This window comes from Papilio machaon, chromosome 6 (genome assembly GCF_912999745.1).
Source record: "Papilio machaon chromosome 6, ilPapMach1.1, whole genome shotgun sequence".
NCBI lineage: Eukaryota > Metazoa > Arthropoda > Insecta > Lepidoptera > Papilionidae > Papilio > Papilio machaon.
In genome coordinates this window covers 5,995,242-6,018,188 of record NC_059991.1, presented here as the reverse complement: position 1 = coordinate 6,018,188, position 22,947 = coordinate 5,995,242, and the positions used below count along the sequence as shown (strand labels likewise).

At 36.3% G+C, this 22,947-nt stretch overlaps 1 protein-coding gene across 1 annotated transcript; it reads right to left on the bottom strand.

Moving 5' to 3' along the window:
* Positions 1 to 1,416: 1,416 nt before the first annotated feature.
* LOC106714750 (PDZ and LIM domain protein Zasp) lies at positions 1,417 to 22,690 on the bottom strand. The gene is made up of 16 exons (XM_045678422.1): positions 22,586 to 22,690; positions 14,920 to 15,071; positions 13,551 to 13,725; positions 12,850 to 12,980; positions 12,555 to 12,646; positions 12,182 to 12,338; positions 11,584 to 11,910; positions 10,895 to 11,083; positions 10,607 to 10,697; positions 9,957 to 10,143; positions 5,529 to 8,340; positions 4,168 to 5,391; positions 3,793 to 3,979; positions 3,284 to 3,404; positions 2,967 to 3,082; positions 1,417 to 1,994 (listed from the first exon to the last, which is right to left on the bottom strand). Exons 1-16 carry the CDS (start codon positions 22,688 to 22,690, stop codon positions 1,917 to 1,919), a joined length of 6,144 nt encoding a protein of 2,047 aa, XP_045534378.1. The 3' UTR covers positions 1,417 to 1,916.
* Positions 22,691 to 22,947: the final 257 nt, after the last annotated feature.

Genomic DNA, 22,947 nt, shown 5'->3' with positions numbered 1-22,947 from the left:
AAATTAGAATAAAATACTTTATTAAGCTCACATAGTTCTTGCATTTTACACTAAAAGTGGTATATAATAAATCTAAATAAATAGTTTTAAAATAACGACAATTATTTATGTAATTAATGCTAAAAAATAAACTGCAGATGTAAAGTTTTATCTTCTACACTTCATCTGTTGTAACAAATAACTTAAAATATATGTATGTAAATGATACTAAAATGTAACTAAGATATTCATACAAGTTGTATATTTCTTAGTATCTAATTCATTCAGTTGGTGCACCAATCGTTTTAATGTAAATTTTTACTGTCAGCTGATATTTTATTACTTAAGGTTAGTAACAGTTTATTGGAACATTCCGGAAGCTGTGTACAAAGCCGTATATTTAAATTAGAAGAAGTGAAATATCACATCATCACGAGCAATTTTAGCAAAGAAAAAAGCACCAATCTGTTAATGTTTGAACATATTGACACTAAGTGGCGTTTGTTACATGTGTATATTATGTACATACATCTTTTGCAAATAATTATAGACCAATTGAATTAGACTTTTTAAAAACTTAATTTGAATTTTCTTTGATTACATTTCCTTGACTAGTATAATACATGCATACAATTTTTCGTAGGAAAAGTATAATTTATTTCTTAATGCCATGGTGATTTTGTTTTATATATTGATAAATAAGGTTATATACAATTAGAAAGAAACACAAAATCGCTGCGTGGTAATGCATCGGCATGTTGCATATAGCGTTTACAACTCCCGGACGTTTTGCTTTGACACTGTTTACTTTTAGAGTTGTTGGTTCGGTTGGTTTGTCTTCGACTGCATTGTACTTTACTGTCGAATCCTTTACATTCTTACTACTCTCTTCTTTGTATCTATCGTAATTGTGGCTGGTAATATTGTTTTCGATTTTAGTGGAACAAATTATATCTTTCTTAGTCTCTCTTTCTTCGTCTAATTTAGGCGATTTTGAAATTATTTCGGTACTGTTTTCAGAACACACATTTAAACTTTCTTGCAAATAGCTATCAATTTTAGTTAACTGTTCAGACACAATGAAATTTGCCAAAGGACTATGAGCTCTTTTAACTGGCTCATCGGATTTAACATTAATAAAATTCACTTTATCATCCCAATAATTTAAGTTATCGACTTTCGTGTTAGAATGTTCTTTTAATAATGTTTTAATAATTTTGTAACTTTGTAAATCCTCATAGTCGTTACTAATTATTTTAACTGGTGTTATCGGTCTATTGACTGGTGTTTCTGGACGATCGAAAGGTGTTGTTGGACGATCAAAGAGTGTCGTTGGTACATTGAGAGGTGTTATTGGACGATCGATTGGTGTTGTTGGACGATCAAAGAGTGTCATTGGAACATTGAGAGGTGTTATTGGACGATCGATTGGTGTTGTTGGACGATCAAAGAGTGTCATTGGAACATTTAGAGGCGTTATTGGTCGATCAATAAGTGTTGGACGTATAACCGGTGTTCGCGGTCGTTCAAGTGATAATTTTGTAGCTTGCTGCGGACCGTCTAACTCATAGGAAACTGGTGTGAATTTTACTTTAAAGACATCTTCGTTGGTGATAGTTTCAGTTTTGACAATATCATCAACGTAGTCCTTATTGCCGAGCGCATCGCTTGTCTCCGACACATGGGGCGTGTCGACTACGTCGCGTCGCGTAGAACTATGCATTCGATCGACTGTTACTTTGCTAAGTAACTTGCCATCCGAGCTTCTTATGTCGGAAAACAGCCCTCCATCGAAGTGGAGGGGCGTTTCCAACTTCCTCGTCCGTTGCGGCGGCGGTGTTTCTGTGTCAGGGAATATAGATGGAGAAAGAGAGACGGGTCGGAATACAGTGGTGGAGTAAACAGTGTCAGAGTTGTACATTATCGGTTGGAGATCGTTAGCGGGCGTGTATTCTGCAATAGGGTCGACCCGCTCTGGCGAAGAAACTCTGTCCCTCGAGGTTCTTCTTGCACACCTGTAATGAACATACATGCCAATTCCAAGTATTAACGTAAAGTAAGTAAGATATTAGTAAGTACTTCAAATGTAACAAAAAACAAATATCAACATTTTATTTTAAACTTTACACAGAACATCTACGTTAATAAAATTCAATACTCATATTGAAATTAGTTAACAACAATTAAAATATTACAATAATATACCTAATAATTAATATATAAATATTGTCGTACAGCTATATTTTATACAAAAAACAAATTACATTGTTGCATTGCAAAGTTATAAGTATTTATAAATTAACATACATAAAATAGCCAAAACAAATTCTACTTTAATGATATTTCACTCGGCTCTAAGCATTGACTAAAAGCGATTTCTGACGGATACGCTAAATTCTACAATAAAACAACCTTCCAAGAATTTTGGGAAGGTTTTGAACTTCAAAACGGACATATACATACAAGTTAATCTATACATAACATGGGATAGGGCACACGGTTGGAACACGCACACAATTAACATGGTTAATTTAGGAATCAGTTCAGTGTGGGAGCGTATGACGAGCTTTGTTTTATAAACTTAAATGACGCGAAATTTCATGTCTAATGTATCTAATTCGTATGTATTGATAGAAATAATTATGATTGTGACAATTGTGGGGGATTCGTTTATTTCGGTACGAAGTGTATGAATTTTCAAGATGCAGAAACTAAAACCAAAATTTTATGAAGGGCAAAGTAAGACGATTGTAAAATGTAAATTAAACCGGTGCTTAAAGTTTTGACTATTTTATGTAGATTTTTTTTCATTTCAAATATAAAAGGTTTAATTTTTTTAATTGAGTGTTGCAAGTAAAAATATAGATTTTAATAAGTCTTGCAAGTATAAAAATTAACAAGAAGTAATGTTATTGAATTTAATCACGATACAGGTACATTACGTTTAGAATCGATTGATAATATTAGTACGCTGGCATCATACGCACCGTGCAGTTGAAGCACTGACTGTGGTAGTTATTGTTGAGCGCCTCGACCCACCTGTCGCCCGCCTCCACGGGGAAGCCGCAAGCGAAACATTTCGTTGTAAAAAGCTCGTTCCAGTCTAGAAGATATCAATTAAAATATTTCTATATGTTAACAAGGCGTACAACGTTTGGATATTATATCATATTTGTGTATGATTCAGCCTATTTAACCCTGTTTAAAACAATAAGGGTACAGTAATTTTTGTTTAATTATAATTTCGGAATAAATATATAAAATGCCGCAAAATATTTGTTTCGTGTTGGTTAGTTAAACTTACCTGCTTCACAGTATGGCAAGCCGTCCTCTAAGAAGAACGGATTGTTACCAAATAACTTGCCGCAGTACACGCAGTTGAAGCACTCCGGGTGGAAATGTTTTCCGATCGCGTTCAAACAATCCTGCAAACAAGTCGCAACAAATTCGCACTCAAACTATTTGCAGTTATTCAAAACGAAAAAAAACAATACTGCATTTCAAGAGCCATTAGTTAATTGAAACCTGTTAAAAAAGTAAGATATATTGTTGTTTAAACCAGATATCTACAGTATTACCAGGCTCTAGGTTCCAGAACGCAAAAGACTCTTAGTCTAAACTTTATTAAAGATTTAACTAATATTCACAGTATTCCTAAAGTTAAAAGCAGTAACTCTGCGTATTATATAAAGTGTTACTTTAGTATCAGTGACATATACTACGAGACTGCTTATGTTGACGAACCTGCTCTATGGCATTGCATGGAACCATAAAAAGACTAAATGTTGGCGGTACCTAAGTTTTACAACTTACGCCCTTGATCTTGGCATGACACTTGTCGCAAGCGGGCGCGATGTACTGTTCGAAGCAGAATTCGCAGTAGAGCTGGCCGCCCTCCTCTACAAAGCCGATGTCCTGCAGTGGGCGGCGGCATGTCGCGTTCACGCACACGAAGTGCTCCGGGCACCAGATGCGGCCCAACGCGGTTATAAATGGACCCCTACGGACAGTAGACATTGATAACGAAATATATATATATTTTTTTGCGAAAATTAATTTTTACGGTTAATATTTTCGTTTAGACATTTAAATAAAACCATGCTTTCACGAAACACGCATGCAATAATATTTTAATTCTCTTACGTTTCTTTTTTCAAAAAATCAACTGTAGTTAGTAAATTTTGTTACCTTGTTATAGCTTTCTCACAAATGTGGCAGACCGGATACTGTCCTTCGGCTACATCCACTGACGTCATCGTACTCAATGGACGTTGAACAATACGAGAATCTCTACGACCGTCATCGTTTCTTAATTTCTTTTTCTCCCTGCGTTTCACCACTGTTTCAGTTTCTGTATTGTCTGTTTTAGATTCATCGTTGTTACCATTTTCGATGCTATTTGCTACGTTATTGTCCACTTTAGGAGATTTAAATGCATAAAGTGTGTTGTCGTACAAATTGTTAGGCAATTTCTTTGCATATTCTTCCGTACCTTTTATATCGTTTTTACCGTTCTCCACTGTAGGAGATTTGCGAAGAGAATTCGTTTGGTTAAGTTCAGACCAACCGTTGGTTGGTTTGCTTTTTATTTCATCCGAATGATTCATATCCTCAATCTTTTCGAACAGTTTACGTTTGCTTAAAGTATTGGAAAAGCTGTTTTCATTTTTTACTTCCGTCTTGTATACATCTTGATTTAGGGTATTCATTCCATCGAGGAACGAAGACTTTTCAAAACTAGACTTCTTTCGTAAGGTATTACCATTGCTTATGTTAATTTCAGACTTATCTTTATACATGTCATCGCTGCTGGAATAGTCGCTTCCATTTGACGATTTCTCGGAATTGTTCAGTGATTGCAGTATGCTTAATGTCAATAAATTAGTGTCGGAATTTTTCAATGGATAATCGGTTTGTTTCTTTGGTGTGTGCGTATTCAATGTATTTAAGATTGTGGGGCTCGGAGGATCGAATGCAGGTACGGGAGTGTTGGGTATGGGAGGAGGTACAGGAGGATAACCATTGTTATCATCAATAAACAATGGTGACGATGTGTTTTTATTAAGGAAATTATTTTCAGGTGTTTTACAAACATCATCGAAGCTTTTGTTCAACGGTCTTCGTAACGTATTTTCGCGACTATTGTTTTCCGATGAAATAGTGTCTGAATTGAGAGGATGTTTGGTTACAACGGTGTCTTGAATCTTATTCGCCATGCTCTGAATATGGTCGGCGGGTTTTATTTTCCTTTGAATTCCTATTTCGTATCCGTTAAGTGCCATTTTTGCCATTTTTCTTATAAGTCTCTCCTCAGCTTGGCTTTTGAATTCAGTCTTAGCCGGACTTCCGTGAATCTGCGTATCGTTAACTGTTAGAAAAAACAAAACACAAACATTTATACAAAGCGATATTAACAAATAACGTTAGATGCTATTTTAAGAGAATTAAATGCCTAAAAACAATCACTCGATGTTAAGATTTATTACGAGCTAAAAAAAGAAATAAGTCATGCAGCACGCCAAACAGTCATAGTCTTTTGCTGGAATCACCTAATGTTCCCATTGCAGGAACCGCAAAGGGGCACACGAGAACCCGGCAGGACGGCTTTGTTCAAAACTCCCCTGCCACGTTTGGGCGCGGACGAGACCCCGAATGTTTTGCCACGAGCGGCGCCTCCTACACTCGAACCTGTCGACGGGGTAGGATCACACACTGGAACTTGGTTAGCACCAGAAATTGAAGGATGTGGTTTATAAAACTCGGATGGTCTGATAGCGGAAACGACAGATTCATTAGTGGTGTTAGGGGGTAAAGTTTCGTGAATGGCTTGTAAATTCATTACAGGCGGCGGAAATACTTGTCTGGAGTTGTTAGATGGTCGAATGTTAGAATCGATTTGTTGTTGATAAGAGTCGCAGGAAATCGAACCCCCCTTTGTAATTTCTATGACCTTAGCCGTTTGCATTTGTTCAAATTCTTCAAACGTTTTTTTCGATGTGTGTACCGTTGTATTTCCATATTCGGTCACATTTTGCGACTGCATCTGTTTTTGTCCATAATTTTGATTAATCATAGAATCCTCCTTGAAACTAAGATTTTCGTTGTCATATTTTTCTATTTGATGTCCTGATTTTGAAACTCTCGATTCGTGGACAACTGATTTTTCTGGAGCTCTTTGTGCACTGAATGTTGAACATACGCTTGTTTGAAAATCTCTTTGGTTGTTCTCATAGTCTGTTTTTACATTTTCCTGCATTAGACGCGGTCCTTGTTGCATCTGTGAGGTGGTGTCTTTAATACGAGGCGCGTGAGCTTTTAAATTGGTGGATTGAAGCCCTTGACCAGGTGAACGTGACCTTAACATAGGTGTCGACGAACGACTGGCTTCAGTACTCGATGGTTCATACACCTGACTTTTTGGAGCAGTATGTTCTACTGTAACTAGATTCATTTGATAATGAGGAATAATAGGAGCAGGCTTATTAATTAAACTGGGTGTAGTAGGTCGACTTCGGACGGGAGAACTTCTAGATGCCTCGTCAACGACTGGCTGAAAAACAGGACAGGGCAGATTATCCTTTGGCATGGGTTGTACTTGATGGCCCGGTTGTTTTACTTTTGCTGTTGTCGACGGTGTGTTCTGATATTCCGGTATGCCAGCACTATGTGAAACAACTTGCGAAGCATTTGAATTAGAACAAATCATACTATCCGAAATTTGAGTACAGAAAGTTGGCTTATTAGAAGTTAAAGTCGAAGTCTCTGTTTTATTCCGTTGCTCGAAATAGTTTTGTGCTGTTTTAACAGATGAAAAGCCTTGTAAATTCATATTGCTAGTAGTTGTAGCAGTGATATGATCTGATTCTATTTGAGCATTCATCATTTCATATCTTCCTTGAGTGTTTTGTTCAATCCTTGATTGATTTCTACCAGTTTCCGTGGGTAAATTAGAAAGGTTTGCAAATTCTTCAGGTGTCGGCGGCGGAAATACTTGTTTGGCCACCTGTTTAAATGCTGAGCGTGATTCTGATGATGATTGTATTTCCTTGGTGTTCTGCTTTGGTTGATTAGCTTTTTTCAGGTGGCAAGATTCAAATTTATTTTCCGTCTCGCTGTGAGATTGAAAATCTGGCACTGCATTAGTGTCTGTATAGGGAGATATGTGATATTTTTGTAAAGTTGCGGAGCCTAGAGGATTATATGGCCTATCTGGAGCTATTGTTAGTGCATCTCTTAGGGAACCGCGCATATTAGACGGTTTTTGTTCCCCATTCTTAGAAGAAATACTTTTCTGACGGTTTGATTGAGACCGCTGCTCCACAGATGATTGTGATTGAATTGCTTTTTTGTCTGACACTTTGGATGGTTTATGATCAACTTTTGGTGGATTTTCACGTGTTATCTGTTGCTCCAGTGTATTTGACTTATTTGACTGGGTGTTTACATTTGACATTTCTGATAAAGATTGCACGTGACTTGTGTTAACACTCAGTAGGTCGGATGTTTGAATCGAAGGTAAAGGTGAATATGATCTCTCGGGAGCTATTGTTAAAGCTTCTGTCATAGAACCTGTAATATTATTTTTAATCTTTTTCTCTTTCGATTCTAAATGTATCTGGGTCTCAAAGTTACTTTTCACATTAGAGCCAGCTTCTGATTGTTTGGTAGTCGTTTGCTGTAAACTTTGTTTTGTACCTTTCTCTGGTACTAATTCACTTTTAATTCGAGGCTTATCTAATCCTACATTTGTAATGCACTTTTCCTCATTAAAAATAGAAGCCTGCTTCGAATGTGTTTTCATAAATGTTTCCGATATAGACGACTCCTCTATAGTATTTGCTAACTTAGTGTTATTGATCATATTTTCCAACTTTTCATCAAATGGTAATGGAATAAATCCTTTTGGATTTATCTGCGATTCGTAAACGCATATGCTTTGATTTTGAGATGAAGCGTGTTCTGTAAAGGACTGAATGCTGCTCTTGGTTTCTTGTATAAGACCGGACTGCACAGACTGAACCATCGATGAGGACTGTGACGATGTGGTTGTGGCCGTGGACATGGTGGCAGCATTGAAGGACACGTTGGAAGATAAAGCCGTTTGCTCAGACGATACTGTCTCAGAACAACTTTTTTGATTACTTAACATCTCTGATTTTAGCGCACTTTCATTTTTAGAATATACATCTTTATTATCTTGCGCGAATGTTCCATCAATAGATTTCTGTCTGATGTCAGTTAAATCATCTTCGGGGGGGTTCGGTGGCGGTGGCCATATAATACTTTTTACATTTTGTGCTATTAGTATTTGATTATTCACAAAGATTAGAAATGGGGAGGAAGAAAATAAATGAAAAGAATATTAGTTATTTTGATAACTAAATGAATTAAGAATAAAATACGAAAATCCACTGACAAACAAGAGTGTTTAAGAAGCGGGAATGTTATCTGTAGATACTACATATATGACGTATTATAAAGAGTGACTGAGTGCCAGGATGGAGTTATTTTAATGCTGCAACTGACATTGGCTGGCCGCTTAGCGCAATATTTATTTATTTCTGTACATAGCTATGATAAGCCGATCAGCATTTATTTATATGTCTCTTTTTCATTAATTACCTTTAAAAATGGAACCTGGGCCCTCTGTCGAAAATAAATTACATTTTTATATTTTTAACTCGCAAAAAAAAACTATCGATCTCGAGTTATTAAAATTTTTTTTTACTGTCAAAATTGTCACATCTAAGATTTTGTTGCATTTTGTCGGTCTTTAAAAGTATTCAGTATTATTTACTTTTGTCGTAAATGATATAGTTAATGCAATAACTAACAACACGAAATGATTTATGGACAATGTACTATGGTACATAATGTATTAATGTAATAAAACGATTTTATATTACATTTTCAAAAAATACAAATTTCTCTCGGTGCATATACTTAAGTCAGCTTAATTTAGTATAAGAAATAGTTCTCCAAATTTACATTTACCAAAACAAATACAATTCGTAGGTATAAAAACATAATAATATAATTTGGTATATACTGCAGTTTTTCTCTGTTATATAAACAACATAATATATGTACAAAATTTTGAGTTTCGGAGTGCAAATATAAGTCGAAAGTAAGAATATAAATAATAGTCTATGAACTGGAATCTCCAGCATGTCCATATGTATAGTAATGATATATTTTAAAGTATTCGTTTAAATATAGAAAGATGTTTTAGTAAATACAAGCAATTATATTGTATAAATATAAGTACATATATATTTGAGTTATATGAAGGCTATATAAGATATCTCTTCTCATTTCACTCTTCGCTCCCCACCTTCTTCACTAATTTCTGTTTAATAGTCGGTCGTCTGGTAGAGAATGCTTCTAGGTAATAAACCCGCCTTTTTCACTGTGCATGACCAATTTTTTAATATATAAAGAAGTATTATTAATATTAACTTAAACAATAAATCCTTCGGTTATAGTGAACCAAATTTTTCCTTAATCAAACCTAACAGACGAGAATTTAAAAACCAAAACCCAAAAAGAAAACAACAAATCGTGTTCTATTTTACGATGCTAATCAAAGTGTTTTTTTTTTATTAAAATAAATGACTGCTAGTTTAAGAGTTGTACGAAATTAACATAATTATATACAAACAGGATTTCTGCAATAGTAGATACTAGAATGATGTGGGCATTGAAGCCATTTCCCAACAAAATATTTTCATTGACATACTTGGGAACGGATAAATTATTTATAAATTTGGTTGCGTGTAGATATAAATATACTTGTGTGTATGTGTATATAATTATAATTATATGCGATATTAAGTCACTTACTGTAACTCACATACAAATAAGCTATGAATTTCATAGTTTTTTAACGCGTTACGTCCAAATATTTAATATATTGTACTTAATAGTTGATTTAGTTGGTGTGTGTATACATTAAATAGCAAATGTGACTCGCTTACTGGGCGCAGGTGCGAAGGTGGCGGGGGCGGGGGCGGGGGCGGGGGCTGGTGCGGGGGCGGCAGCGGGCGCGGCGAGCGGGCGCGCGGGCGACAGCGGCGCCGAGCGCGGTGACAGCGACGGCGAGTAGGCGGACCCCAACGATGAACCGAACGGTTTCGGACCTGAGCTCGACAGGTTGCTGGACGGCTGAAAGTAAATTAATATTGATGAAGATGTGTATAAGCCCTCATTAACCTAGGATTAAGCAGAGGTTATGAACTTCACAAAATAAATTTTGACATTACTGTACTAGTTAGTTTTTTAACTTTTTTTATTATTAGTTTTTTAACTTATTCTGTAAATACAAAGTTTCGAGTGATTGTCAGTCTACAAATTTCAAAAGGTGCACTTGACACCCTATTTCTTGATTATTGTGTCCGGTGCCGACGATAGAGTAGGACGCGGTTGTATGACCGCCCAGGGCGCTGGACGCCACCGTTACAAAGGGGCACCACAGGTATTCGAATTACACAGTCTCACGTAGCCCTGTTACCCTACCACCCAAAGTCGTGGTAGAAAAAAGAGAGCGCCATAGAAATCTCGCCCAGGGCGCTGGTAGAGCTAAAACATGCACATATCGTGTCCTATATTTGACTATTTGAATACTTACGCTGAACATAGAGGAATTGCCATTGGTGTAGTTGTTGGTGGCGAGCGGAGGCAGGGGTGTTGAATACGTGTTTGTTGGAACTCGGCCGCCACTACAAAAAAGCAATACAAGATGTTTTATAGCGAAAATAAATAAGAATTATAAAATGTAATGACGACACTCGATACACAATTAAAAACATTACTCGTATCAAATGAAATGTGAACTGCGTAATAGTGATTTGAGCTTTGAAGACGACTTGTACTATTTTCTGAAGGACCTTATGTATTACATATTTATGTTTCTTACGGTGGCACGGTGACAGGCTCGAGGTTGGGCGCGGGCGGGTTTTGGCGCGCCACGAGCTTGGCGTGGATGTCGCAGTACAGCTTGCCGTTCAGGTTGTAGTAGCCCTGGTTCTTCAGGGAGGAGCCGCACGTCGAGCACTTGAAGCACTCCACGTGTAGGTTTTTGTCCTTGATGCGCACGAACACCCCGCTACACACACAACACTATACTCATCACTAACAACATATGATTACTTTTTTGTTAAGAAAGCTAACGAATTGTTCATATGTTTTGTAAATATCGTAACAAAAAATAAGAATAGAAGGGGTTTTCCTCATGATTTTTCAAAAATCAAAAATTAAATTTTTTGACTTATATTTAAACAAACATGCTCACCTCTAGTGCGATGCCGCTATCCATCAGGCAAAGAGTGCGCGACTACATATATAGTTTACACGATGCGAGTGATGACATGCTCAGTGCCACTAACTTTATATTTACTTTGATTTGCATTCTCACAGTTATCTTATGTATGTATTTAATAATGAATTCTAAGTTAATGATACGATGAATATACAGCGGTTAATACAGCACTAGTGTTTAAATGTAATTATGCTTCTCAGTTAGGAAGCACAGAGCTTAACTACATTAACTACTACACAGATCGACACGGTTGCAACAACGCAAGGCATTCCTCGTACGCCTCTTACGTAATGTGGCGAGTACAGTCGGAGCAGAGAGGAGTTTCGGTAGTGACCGCGGCAGGGTGGTGTGGCGCCAGACTCAGCGGCAGACTAGGGCGGTGCGCCGGCTCCGGCATCAGGTGCCGCGGCGTCGACGGCTGGGTCGCCATGGGCTGCGGCGCCGTCGGCAGGGTCGCCAAGAGCCGCGGGACCGGCGACACCTCCACTCTCGGGGAGAGAGCGCGTGCGTGCGGCACGTGCACCGCGCTCGACGAGCCGGCGCGGCACACGCTCGCGCGCGAGTAAAACTGACACGCCTCTGCCGACCCGCAACAATCCATCACAATATTAATTCTTACCTACTTCAACTCTTCTATCGATTAACTGTTCGACCAAATGACGCTGACTTACCAACCAGAGATTTTACTAGACCAAATACGACAACCAATCAGACATTTAAAAATCATCGACTAGACACAGAACATCCGCGAATCAATCCGTATGCTCACATTTGTGACCTCGCGCCTTTCCGAATAACGAAATAACATGGGTATCCCAAAAACAAGAGTATACGTGAGCACCGTGCGATGTTTGCAACCGTGTCGGGCATTTTTGTCCGACTTACGTGATGAGACGTTCGCACTCCTCGCAAATGTTCTGACCGGGCGGCAGGCCGCCGGTGTTGAGCGGCGCGTCGGGCTTAGCCACGGGCGCGGACACGTGGCGCAGCCCCGACACCGGCGCGGGGGACACGGGCGCGGGCGCTGGCGCTCCGCCCATCTCTACTCACAACCCAATTTCGAAAAGACGGATTAATTTCGGAATCAACGATAGTACTTAAACTCACACGAACCCTTGAGCTGTTTATTTCTAAAATGTCTTTTCGCGACTTCGCTTATACTTATATTTTACTTTAACAGACTTTACTAAAATATTGTTTTGCAACCAACACTGAATAATTGCATGGCAAGCTTTCAACAACTGTGGTGGGCTATTACCTGGCTCAGGGTCGTTCTGCTCCTCTTGCAAAACCTTAAAAACTGCGCTCTTTTCCGCGTCGTAAGTTTTCTCATTCTTCTTGAAATTGACCCTGTGATTGCACCAATACAAGTTTATTATTATATGATTCTGTTTTGATTACTAGAGCAAACATTTACAGAGCAACAATACATATTTTCATCCCTATCAGTCACATAAAAAAATAAAAAATAACAATTATGTTCTTAGTTCTCGTCAGGACAATTGAAATATCACGACAATATTCAACATTATATTTTTAAAAAAGAGTGTTACCCGAGAACGCCGCCAGCCAACACTTCAGTTTGTGCGGAGAGGGTCTCGGCGATGGTCTTGTCGCTGTACATGTTTACAGGACTGTTGTACTGCTTGTTCACCAGCCCCTTGCCAGAGTCCGTGCCGTTCATCTGGAAACAAAGAGAATCCCATTTAAAAACTGGCAAATTGTTTGTGTAGATTTCGTAACCTAAGAGAAAAAGGCATAATGTAGACGGGGTAGAAAAGTGTAAGTATAAAAACAAAGCTGACACTGCTAATCCCTACTATTGACATGAATGAAGCGCATTATACGTTGCGTAGAAGTTATTCTCGTACAATTCTTATGTAACACCGATTTATTATGAAAACAGAATCAGGAAATATGTATCGTACTTAGATTCCTGTATGTAAACTATTTCGATTAGAATTTAATTTTTGAATTAACAGACTTCTTTGATTAATCAAGATACCTACAATTAAAACACTATAAAAATGCAACAAGAATATCTGTGGTGTTTAAATAAAAACATTACAATTTTTTTCGAAGTCCAAGAACGAAAAGAAAACTATGATCAGATGAATTCGGATATGACAAATCATCACTCGATAAAAAAAGGTCAAAATGATTAGAACAATTTTTTATGCATTTCAACCACCTTTGACCTTGATAAAATTGATTGACCAAGCGTAAGTTTTTTACAAAGTTTTTGCATACGTACGTAACCGAAGGGTTTAGCGACGTTGTTGTGTCCGGAGCCGAAGTTGCGGTTAGGTTGGGGCGTGGCCTTGAGGCTGGTGCTGGTTACCGGCGCGGGTGCGGCGCCTAACGGCCTAGTGCCAGGCCGCGGCAGGCTGCCTGTCGGAGTCACTGTTGGCCGCCAAGTGTTGCCGCCACTAGAGATATAAAGATAGTATTGTTGAAGTAAAAGAGCATTAGTTATCGATTATGTGGATTACTCGTACATCCAAATATTGCCCAATTTATATAGTTACCTATCTTTTCTATAAATAACGCAAAGAAGGCGATACGCAATCGCTCTTAAGTGCATATATCATTCAGTACAATTATATACCAATAATTTTCTCGTGAAGATTTCAATCGTTAAGTTGAAATAACTGCGTAATAAAACAAAAATATTTAACCTTGAAGGTTGATGAATCGGAAATAACACGTCTATTTTTAATTATTATGTATAGCATTTAAATAAAGAACAGTTTCGTAGTTAGGAGAATAGTACAATTTAATTATAACTACAAACATTTATCAGTGATACTTTCGTGGGTGTTAATAAAAGTGTATGATCTTAATATAAATAGCTCAAGAGCATTTAAAGGTAACAAACAAGTCCGGCCGCGCGAGAAGTCAGCATCCAAGCCAGAAATACGTCAACATCTGAATCACTGTATGGCAATTATCACGTTTTACCCTTTTTCTTGTAATGCAAACATCCTAGCATCCGTAGCAATAATATCAAAATTTACTATAGTTAAAAATGATCTAATGCTAAGCTAAAGTAGAACATAGATAAAGTTCAGAAATTTGGTCAAGCGTCTGTCCCATTAAAAACTAAAACCAATATGTCGTTCATTATCATCAGCCAACTATATGTCCCCACCGAGGGGCTCGGATTCTATCCTAAGTTAGAGGTGACTAGGCCATATTCAACCACGCTGGCCCAGTGCGGGTTGGTTGACTACATCCATATCTATGAATTTCTTCGCAACTATGTGGAGTTTACCTTCATCGTAAGAACGTCGGATAAATGTACATATGTAAATCAGAAACACATTGATACATGGCGGGATTCGAACCCAGGACCTCCAGATTAAGTCAAGTGCTTAACCCTGCTATTTTAAAGTTAAGTAAACTCCCCTCATTTTGAGTGTTTCGCTAGACTATACATAGAGGCCACTTTAATATATTTCGGAATCTACAGGAATTGTCCGTTTTGATTATGCAAGTTTTTTTGTTCCAATAACCTCAAAAATATTGAACCAATTGTAAGAATTCTATCATCTAGTGCCAACAAGATGGTTGGTTGGTTGAATGTTAAAAGTGAGAGCGTAAAAGATAAAAGTTGCAATTACCGCTGCACTGTGAGCTCTAAGGCAGTGCCGGCGGCGCGGATGGCGTCCTGCGCCTCCTGGTGGCGCAGGTTATACACGTCGGTATTGTTGACGCGGATAACCGCATCGCCAGCTTGCAGCCCCGCGCGTTCAGCCGCGCTGCCGCCATTCACCTGCAAAACAAACAAATGGTCAAAAGATTCTATTGTCAAACAACTGTTTTATGAATTGATCGATTAAATAAAAATGTAGCCTCATTTTTATTATAAGTAAGTCTCTTAAATCTTACTTAAATTAATCTTTATTAGTTTCTTTCGGTAAGATTTAAACCTTGCACTTTAAATTACCTTTACGAAGCTGACGCGTAATTTTCAAAGAGTAAAGTTCAACTTTAATTTGTTATCAAGTATAGTACTGTGTACATTTCTCGCAATCTCAATTGTATAAGTTTTTCGACAAGTGTCGCTAGGCCTTTCGTAGGGAAAAGGACAACTGATATGAGGGTATCAGCTACGTCATTCGGGACGCGATCTAGGCATTCTAGTTTTAGATGTGAATCCAATGTCGTTATCGTAAAAAGTTATTTATAACTTAGTAGACAACTCCTTTGTATCATTAATTACATAATAGTGTCGTATTTAACTCTCACAATGACGATGTTTTGTTCGATGTCCAAGAATGCATCAGCTGTCTTTACGTTTGGCACGCGTCGAAACGACTTAAGGGCGGTTTTTATTTTCTGCGGTCAATGGAACACATAATAAATTGTAATTACATTCCATTCTTGTTATTTTAAATTGGTATGCTGTACTACATTTTGTTGCAATCAACATATTTGTTATGTTGTGGTCATAGTTTGTTAGTTTAGTGTCATTATTGTAGCTATGGTTTAGTTTTATATGAGCGACTTATTTATTGTATTATCTACGTCATTGTCTGCGAGTTTGCGTACAAAGTAGCGAATTGTCATCACCAATGCAACTATTATTAGTCGGAAACCACAATTAACACTGCTTTTAATTAATAATATGATTCACGTTTTCCCGTTTAAAACTCTGTCCCACTTGAAAATAATATTAATATATATTTTAACAATTTTTTTATATAAATGAAAGGGGATCTATAATCTCGTGTGTTGATGTCAAAAACATCAATAATTTAAAATATGTAAATATACCGAATTACATTTAAAACGTATTCTTAAAAAATGCAAATTTTAAGTAGTGCGTTATGATGATTTCAATTTACACTACACTGTATACATGCTTTCATAAAACATCTTATAGGATATGAGGAAAACCCTACAGACACTATTGGTCAGCATTACGATAGGAACAGGAATAAACTTGCTGTTTTAATTATAAATTGATCAAGGCAACGAAGAACCGGAGTAATGAAACAAGTTTATCGTTCAACACGTGCATATCTAGGTGTCCTGGATTTTATCTGACATGTGACTCCTAGCGCAGACGCCGGGCACAGGGTATTTTAGTGCGGAATGCGCGGCGCGCGGGGGGCGGAAGGAAGCGGCGATGACGTCAGACACGATGAGATCACCACAGACTAGGGTTACCAGTTGTCACCCATATATTTAATTACTATGCTTACGCTAACTACTAGGGCTCAAAAACCAACTATAATCGTTCAATCATAACATTATTTTCTAAAAAAAAAAGAATTATGTATTGGTGAATAGATTGGGTGTATAATTTCCTCTCTACAACACATGAAACAAAGAAATTTTAGTTTTCACGTAACACAAGCACTCCGTTTTTTTATTCTTTGTTAATTTTAGGCTATCTTCTTGTATCTATTGATGATGTTAATTTAATTAAGTTAAACATTGATAAATAGTAAAGGTAATGAAACTTTAATCAAAATAAAAAATTAAAATAAAATGTTGAATATAACACATTTTTTTTTAATTCTCCCTCATATAATCAAAATTTTAATTATACTAAACTACAATAGTTGCAACCCTACATAAGCCGTCTGGCCAGGACCGGACCGCGCAATGCGTCGGCAGCTTTTTTCGCTTTTGCGCGCAAAAAGCTACGCGCGCGCGATGCTCCAACACGTCGGAATTTCTCGTTTCGTAATACGTTCTCGTTTTGAATCGGTAATAACTCTAGCTGTATAAAGATATAACACTTTTGTTTTTAATTAATCTGTGACCATGGTTTTCTACGACTATTAATATTAACTTCTTAAGCTTTTGTAAACTTGTTTCTCATAACTACGAACTGCAGACTTGCATTTACTGACAAAATCGGTATAAATGAATTGGTTGCTTATTTTTTTAAGACTCTTTGAAGTACATTTTAATACGATTTTTTCATATGAAGTAGTATGTAGGTCACTCATAAGCATTGACTGTGGTTAATGTCAAAATGTAATTAATGTAACTTATGTCTGTCCATTTAAAGGCTTTTGGCTCTTTAAACCTTTTTTAGCATTCAGCGTTCGTAACTCTATCATAAGAAATAAACTCCTTCCGTTGCAGATGTTGGCATTGACCTCCCGTACATAATCTACCCCTCGTCAAAGACTTTATCAAGTACAGACGTGGAATTAGGTTGAATCCTATTGCGATAATTAAACAAATTTATAACTAATTTGAGTTTGTCGTATTGGCTAGTTTAGTATAGGTAAATTACTGAACTTTATAGCAGGATATAAGAGTTATTCTAAGAAACGTTCAACCAAGTAAATTCCTCGGCAAGCCCTATGCTCCAAAATTTATGCTATTTGACGTATTTGATAAACTAAGGTCAAAACTCTTAAAATAGTAGTCGAACTTCCTCAACCTAAACAATAAGATTAACCACAAAAATATTAAACTCCTGAGTATTTATATACCTGCATATCTATAGTGAAAAGGTTTGGAATCTTTATATCTCGTTTTAATTTGTTTGTTTGATCCATACAAAAACACAACATACCATATGTGACTCACTCTAAGTTACGTTGGATGCTATATCAAGGTAGCTAAATATATTAATTTTACTTTCAGTCTGTAATCACTAATACCATGTTATGTTTTTGTTATAACTAATTTTTCACTTTAAAAATCATCGACGTTTTGTATACTTTTAATAAATTTCTTTACCAAAAACTAAAAAGTTAACTCACTAATTTATATTTTCTTTACTCCGTGTCCTTCATAAATGATTTTTTATTAATTTGGAAATTTGTGTCATTATTAATTTTGTAGTCAAATTTCCGCAGTTAAACTGATTGTGTTATCAAATGAATTACCGACTTCCAAAATTCCAATGAGCTTTCTTTGTCACATTCCAATATGAATCACCTATTTCCTTAATAATGCATTGCATGATTATTCTTTGGCGATGCCCTTAGTTCGAGTGGCGCGCACTCCATATACGGCAGCAGAAATACAAGAACGAGCGATTAAATGCCCTCCCCACTTTGCCCTCCCATCGGCGCGCCGCGCGAGGCCGACACATATTATGTTTTCGTTATTGTTTACAAGCAGCCGTTATTCGAAGCGAATTTGGGTAAGCAAAGCAGACACGGTGAACGATCCAAATTATTGAAAATTTTAATCATTGACAATTTTTTTCAACATATTCATCAGAAGACACATAGCAGTAGATTATAATTTTTAGACTGCTATTGAAAATTTAAATATTTAATAGCAACAACTAACTTATGTATCATAAATTCTGTTGGTCTTCTTTAGCTTGTCTTTTCTAAATTATCCTTTTTTTCATAATCAATTATATCAAAAAAAGTTATTTAACTTTCACAGGTACCTAAACACAAAGAAGTTAAATAGGATTGTGATCGTTATCTAAAATTATGGTTTCCAGTTCTGGTTTCTCAGATAACAATATCTTTGTTAACAAAGCAATTGCCTGAGTAATAACCGATCATAAATCTGAATTGTTAGCGTCCAATTCTTTTGTGTTGTATGTTGTTATCGTAACTTCCTTTTAGACTATGACAAGATTTAAAACATAAAATTTTTGTTCACCAATACCGTTTTATGTGAAGAATTCATAAGACATATTTTTAAAAAGCAGAATATACTCTAATATTTTCAATATTGCAAAAATATGTAAGATGCAAGAAGACAGTGAACACGTAATGAAGAGAGGTCATGACCCTCAGCAATACGGAAATGATAAAGAAGACATAGAAGACTATTTATCCTTATTTTTTTTAAATTCTCGAAATTAAGCAGTGAAATTGTATTTAATATAAGAGTTATATATAATTAGCACGTCTTTACAAGTGAAATGAGTTTTCGTAAAGAATAAGGATCGTTAATAAGGATCGTCATAAAGATCGATTCGTTTCCTCCATCCAAGGTCTATGGAAAATGTGGAAAAACTATCCTGAGTTCCTTTTTATTGTTAATTAAATTTAAGAATGACTAAACTTTAGACGTCAGTCACAAATTGATTAGTAATTTTACATTAACTGTTTTATGTGAAGAAACATCAGTAACGAAAATGTCGGTGTGACACTTAACCCACATTCTCAATGCCAGCGAGACATTGAATTTTCACGACTTTCAAGGTAGTCTATCATTTAACAATTTGACATTGGATCTGTGTAAAAAAACCCTTTAATTAAGACTATTGTGTCCTTTTACTCCCCCTTTACTCCCTTGTATTCTTGTACGCTTTTATTTGAAATGAGCAAAGGTTGTCAATAGGAAAATAAGTGCTACTTTTACATAGCCTTGTAGAATTTTTAAGGCTCAACGTGTCTGCTAATATTTTTTTCAAGGAGTTTGATCTTTAAAGTACTTTGTTAGTCAGGTTAAGTTGATAGCCTGAGAAAAAATCCAGTTACAACTAGTTTTATATGAAAAATATTGGTGACTAAATGTTCGTAGAATCCACAAAACTTTTTTTGTTAATCCTCTTTTGTTTTGTTTTTAAGTAATTCCTAAAACTATATCCGTATTTACCTAACGGCCGAAAGAACAAGAGATTATGGATTTACCATAATGAAGACGGAAGCTGCAAAGGTTTATGTACTAAAACAATAACTCTTCTCACCTTTAAGAACGTTTCGACTCTACCTTTTACTTATTACAAGCTATCTGCAGGTAAAATACAAACAATGCAGAAACTGTCACACATTATATGTCGGGAAGTCGACTCTGATATTTATAGCGACTGGCGATAGCCGAATAATTAGAAAATACCGGAGGCGATAATCCACGGAACGTTGTCGCTCGGCGTTCTAGTTTCAAAACAAATCCTTACCTTACCTACTGTATACAATACGTGACTCAGATTGTGTTCGGAACAAGAAACCCGTCTCGGGTTGCGCAACGATAGCTGGCCAGTCCTGCTCTGCCGAGTTAGAGCCTGATTCCGATCAATAAGAGTGAATCTGTACCCCTTGATTATAAGTGAGAATAGGCTTATACTGTATACATATATGTGAAGTATACATTTTTATATGACTATCATTCTTTCGAAGATATATTTATGGACAAAAAAGAACTTTTTATATGTTGGAATTTTAGTTCGAATTCAATTTACGTATTCAATTGTATTTTCATATAATATTCTGAAATTTTACTAGTATAACCTTAAAGCGAAGTTTGCAGTTAAGATAATATATTTTATAGAGGAAACGGAAATACAAGGCCGTTCAGTGGTGGTGATATTAATAAAATACTGATATGTATGCACAATGTAAATATACAAGTAACATGTAACTATCGAGGTGAAACAGAACAACCAAGGCTTACCTACGAATTCATGTGAACAATTATTTACAGCAATTATTGTAAGATTTGATAAAATATTTTCGGAAGACATTGCAAACTTTCCAATGGTTGACATTCTTCGCAAAAACGTGGGATAAAAATTTGAATACGCTACCTCAAAATTATGTTTTTTTTTAAAATTCGAAATCAATTAAATTAGAGTGGAAATTTAAAAAATCATGCTATTCAGCGGTATTGTAAAATAAAGAAGTACACGTCTTTGTTGAAAACTTGAACTGACAAGTTTGCAAAAAGGACATCATTCAGCTACATATTAATTCTTTTTAGGTAAGTAAATTAAGTCACGCTTATTCGTTACAAAACTTATAAGGCATAAGGATTTTCACAATAAAACCATTTATAACCCCAAGCATTGTCTAAATTAGGTTTTATCACTTGTCTTGCAGTTTCGCACAAGTTGTAGCCTAAAATAGGTCTATTTTGTAAAACAAAAAGATTTGAAATACAATATTTTAAGTTAATATGAAAACAGTTAAATCTGTTTTTATCAAATTGTTTGTCAAATATATTCGTTATTTTAAATGTAGATCTTTAATGGAAGCCGATAAAAAACAAACACCTCTTACTTGAAAATCCGTTTCTCATCAAAGCCATACTTCATCTAAACCTGAATGTACCTAATAATTTTACAGCTAGGTATTTCATCGACTAACCTAAGATGTAAAATGTAAATAGACATCGTCGGAAAGAAGATTAACACCTAAAATTATGAGCTGAACAGATGCTTGCGTACTTCAATGCGTATTTTAACTCCGCATCAACGAAGATCCGGGAATTAAAAGTTCAGTGACATCGTGTTAGGACGCAACGCAATTTAGCCGTTTGACTACATGTAAATTTTTTATATGCGTCTATTTAGTAAGTATGACGCTCATTGAACGTACGCCGAAGAAATCTATAGTCGATAAGTCAAACAAGAGTACCGTTGGGGCCAGGAGATCATCGTCATTATGTCGGTTATTTTGACATTAGCAAACGTCACGACCGCAATGCGAGGCATGGGCAGATGATAGATTCTGAGACATTGTTCTGTGGCCACACGTGGGCAGGTGTAACATATATTTTTATCTTTAAATGTCACGAGGTAATAAAAAACTTTAACGACGTATTAAAATACTTTCATACTTTTGGTTTTTTAATCGGGAAGTTGGTAATTAAGAAGAAATTATAAACAACCAAGTTTTGCATGTTACCTTCTAGTACCACGAAAGACTGCTTAATAAGATAGTCACGCTTCCGAGACCATCTTTCTACGTAAGCTAAAGTAATTAACGTTCACTTACCAATATCTGGCACTAACCTCCCTTGACTACATGAGGTCAGATCACAACACGACTATGATGTAGAGGCGTTTAAGCGGTGACGAGTGTCGAAACTTTAACGAGGCCACCTAACAGTTAATGAGAGGTAAAAGCTCCTTTGGATAACTAATCACCTATTTGAATATAGCTAAGATAACACATGACAAATGTACATTTATGTCGAACATGAAATACCGTGCAACGCCTCTTTGGTAGTCAATTACAATACAAAGAATATGTCAGCTAGCTAAACAAAAGTTTTCCTGTGTATTCAACAGTTCTAGGAAATTATGTGATGTGCGAATTATTTTTAAGAATTATTCGCGGCCACTATTGCCTACGTAGAAAAACTGGAGCTTTTTATAGCAGAGAGATGTAAATATCGAAGTGGATTTTTTTGCGTATACTGGCCGCAACCGCGTGGGCGGCGCGGGCGCTGTTTTCACACGACACGTTGCTTATTTTGTCATATCTTAAACGTTCTCATGTTTGTTGCTATCGCGACTGCTATAAATACATTTGATTAGAATTTAAAAAAATAGATTATCGGTGTCGTCGTTACGTTGAATTTCAATGTAAATTTAGACAGAAATTTAATATTTAACATTACCTTTTGGACAACTAGCGGTGTGCCGAAGTCTTTCCCGCCCTGCAGCCGGAATCCCAGTGGCTGCTGGTCGGACTTGTTCAGCCGCACAGTTAGCAACTGTGCCATCTGCAGATATAAAAAAAGCATTAAAAATATTCAATTCATTAAAAAAACACTTCAAATAAATAAGAAATCGATACATCGTGGCAACCCTAACTGAAATTATTGTTGACTTTTCTTTTAGTTAGGGTACGAATCTATTAATTTAAAAATAAAAAAGGACGTACAAATTATATTATTTTCTGGACCTAATCTTAAAATTCGTTGTTTGATTGTGCCCACGAGAGCGATTTGTTATGTAGCGTCAGGCGTATTGAAAATAT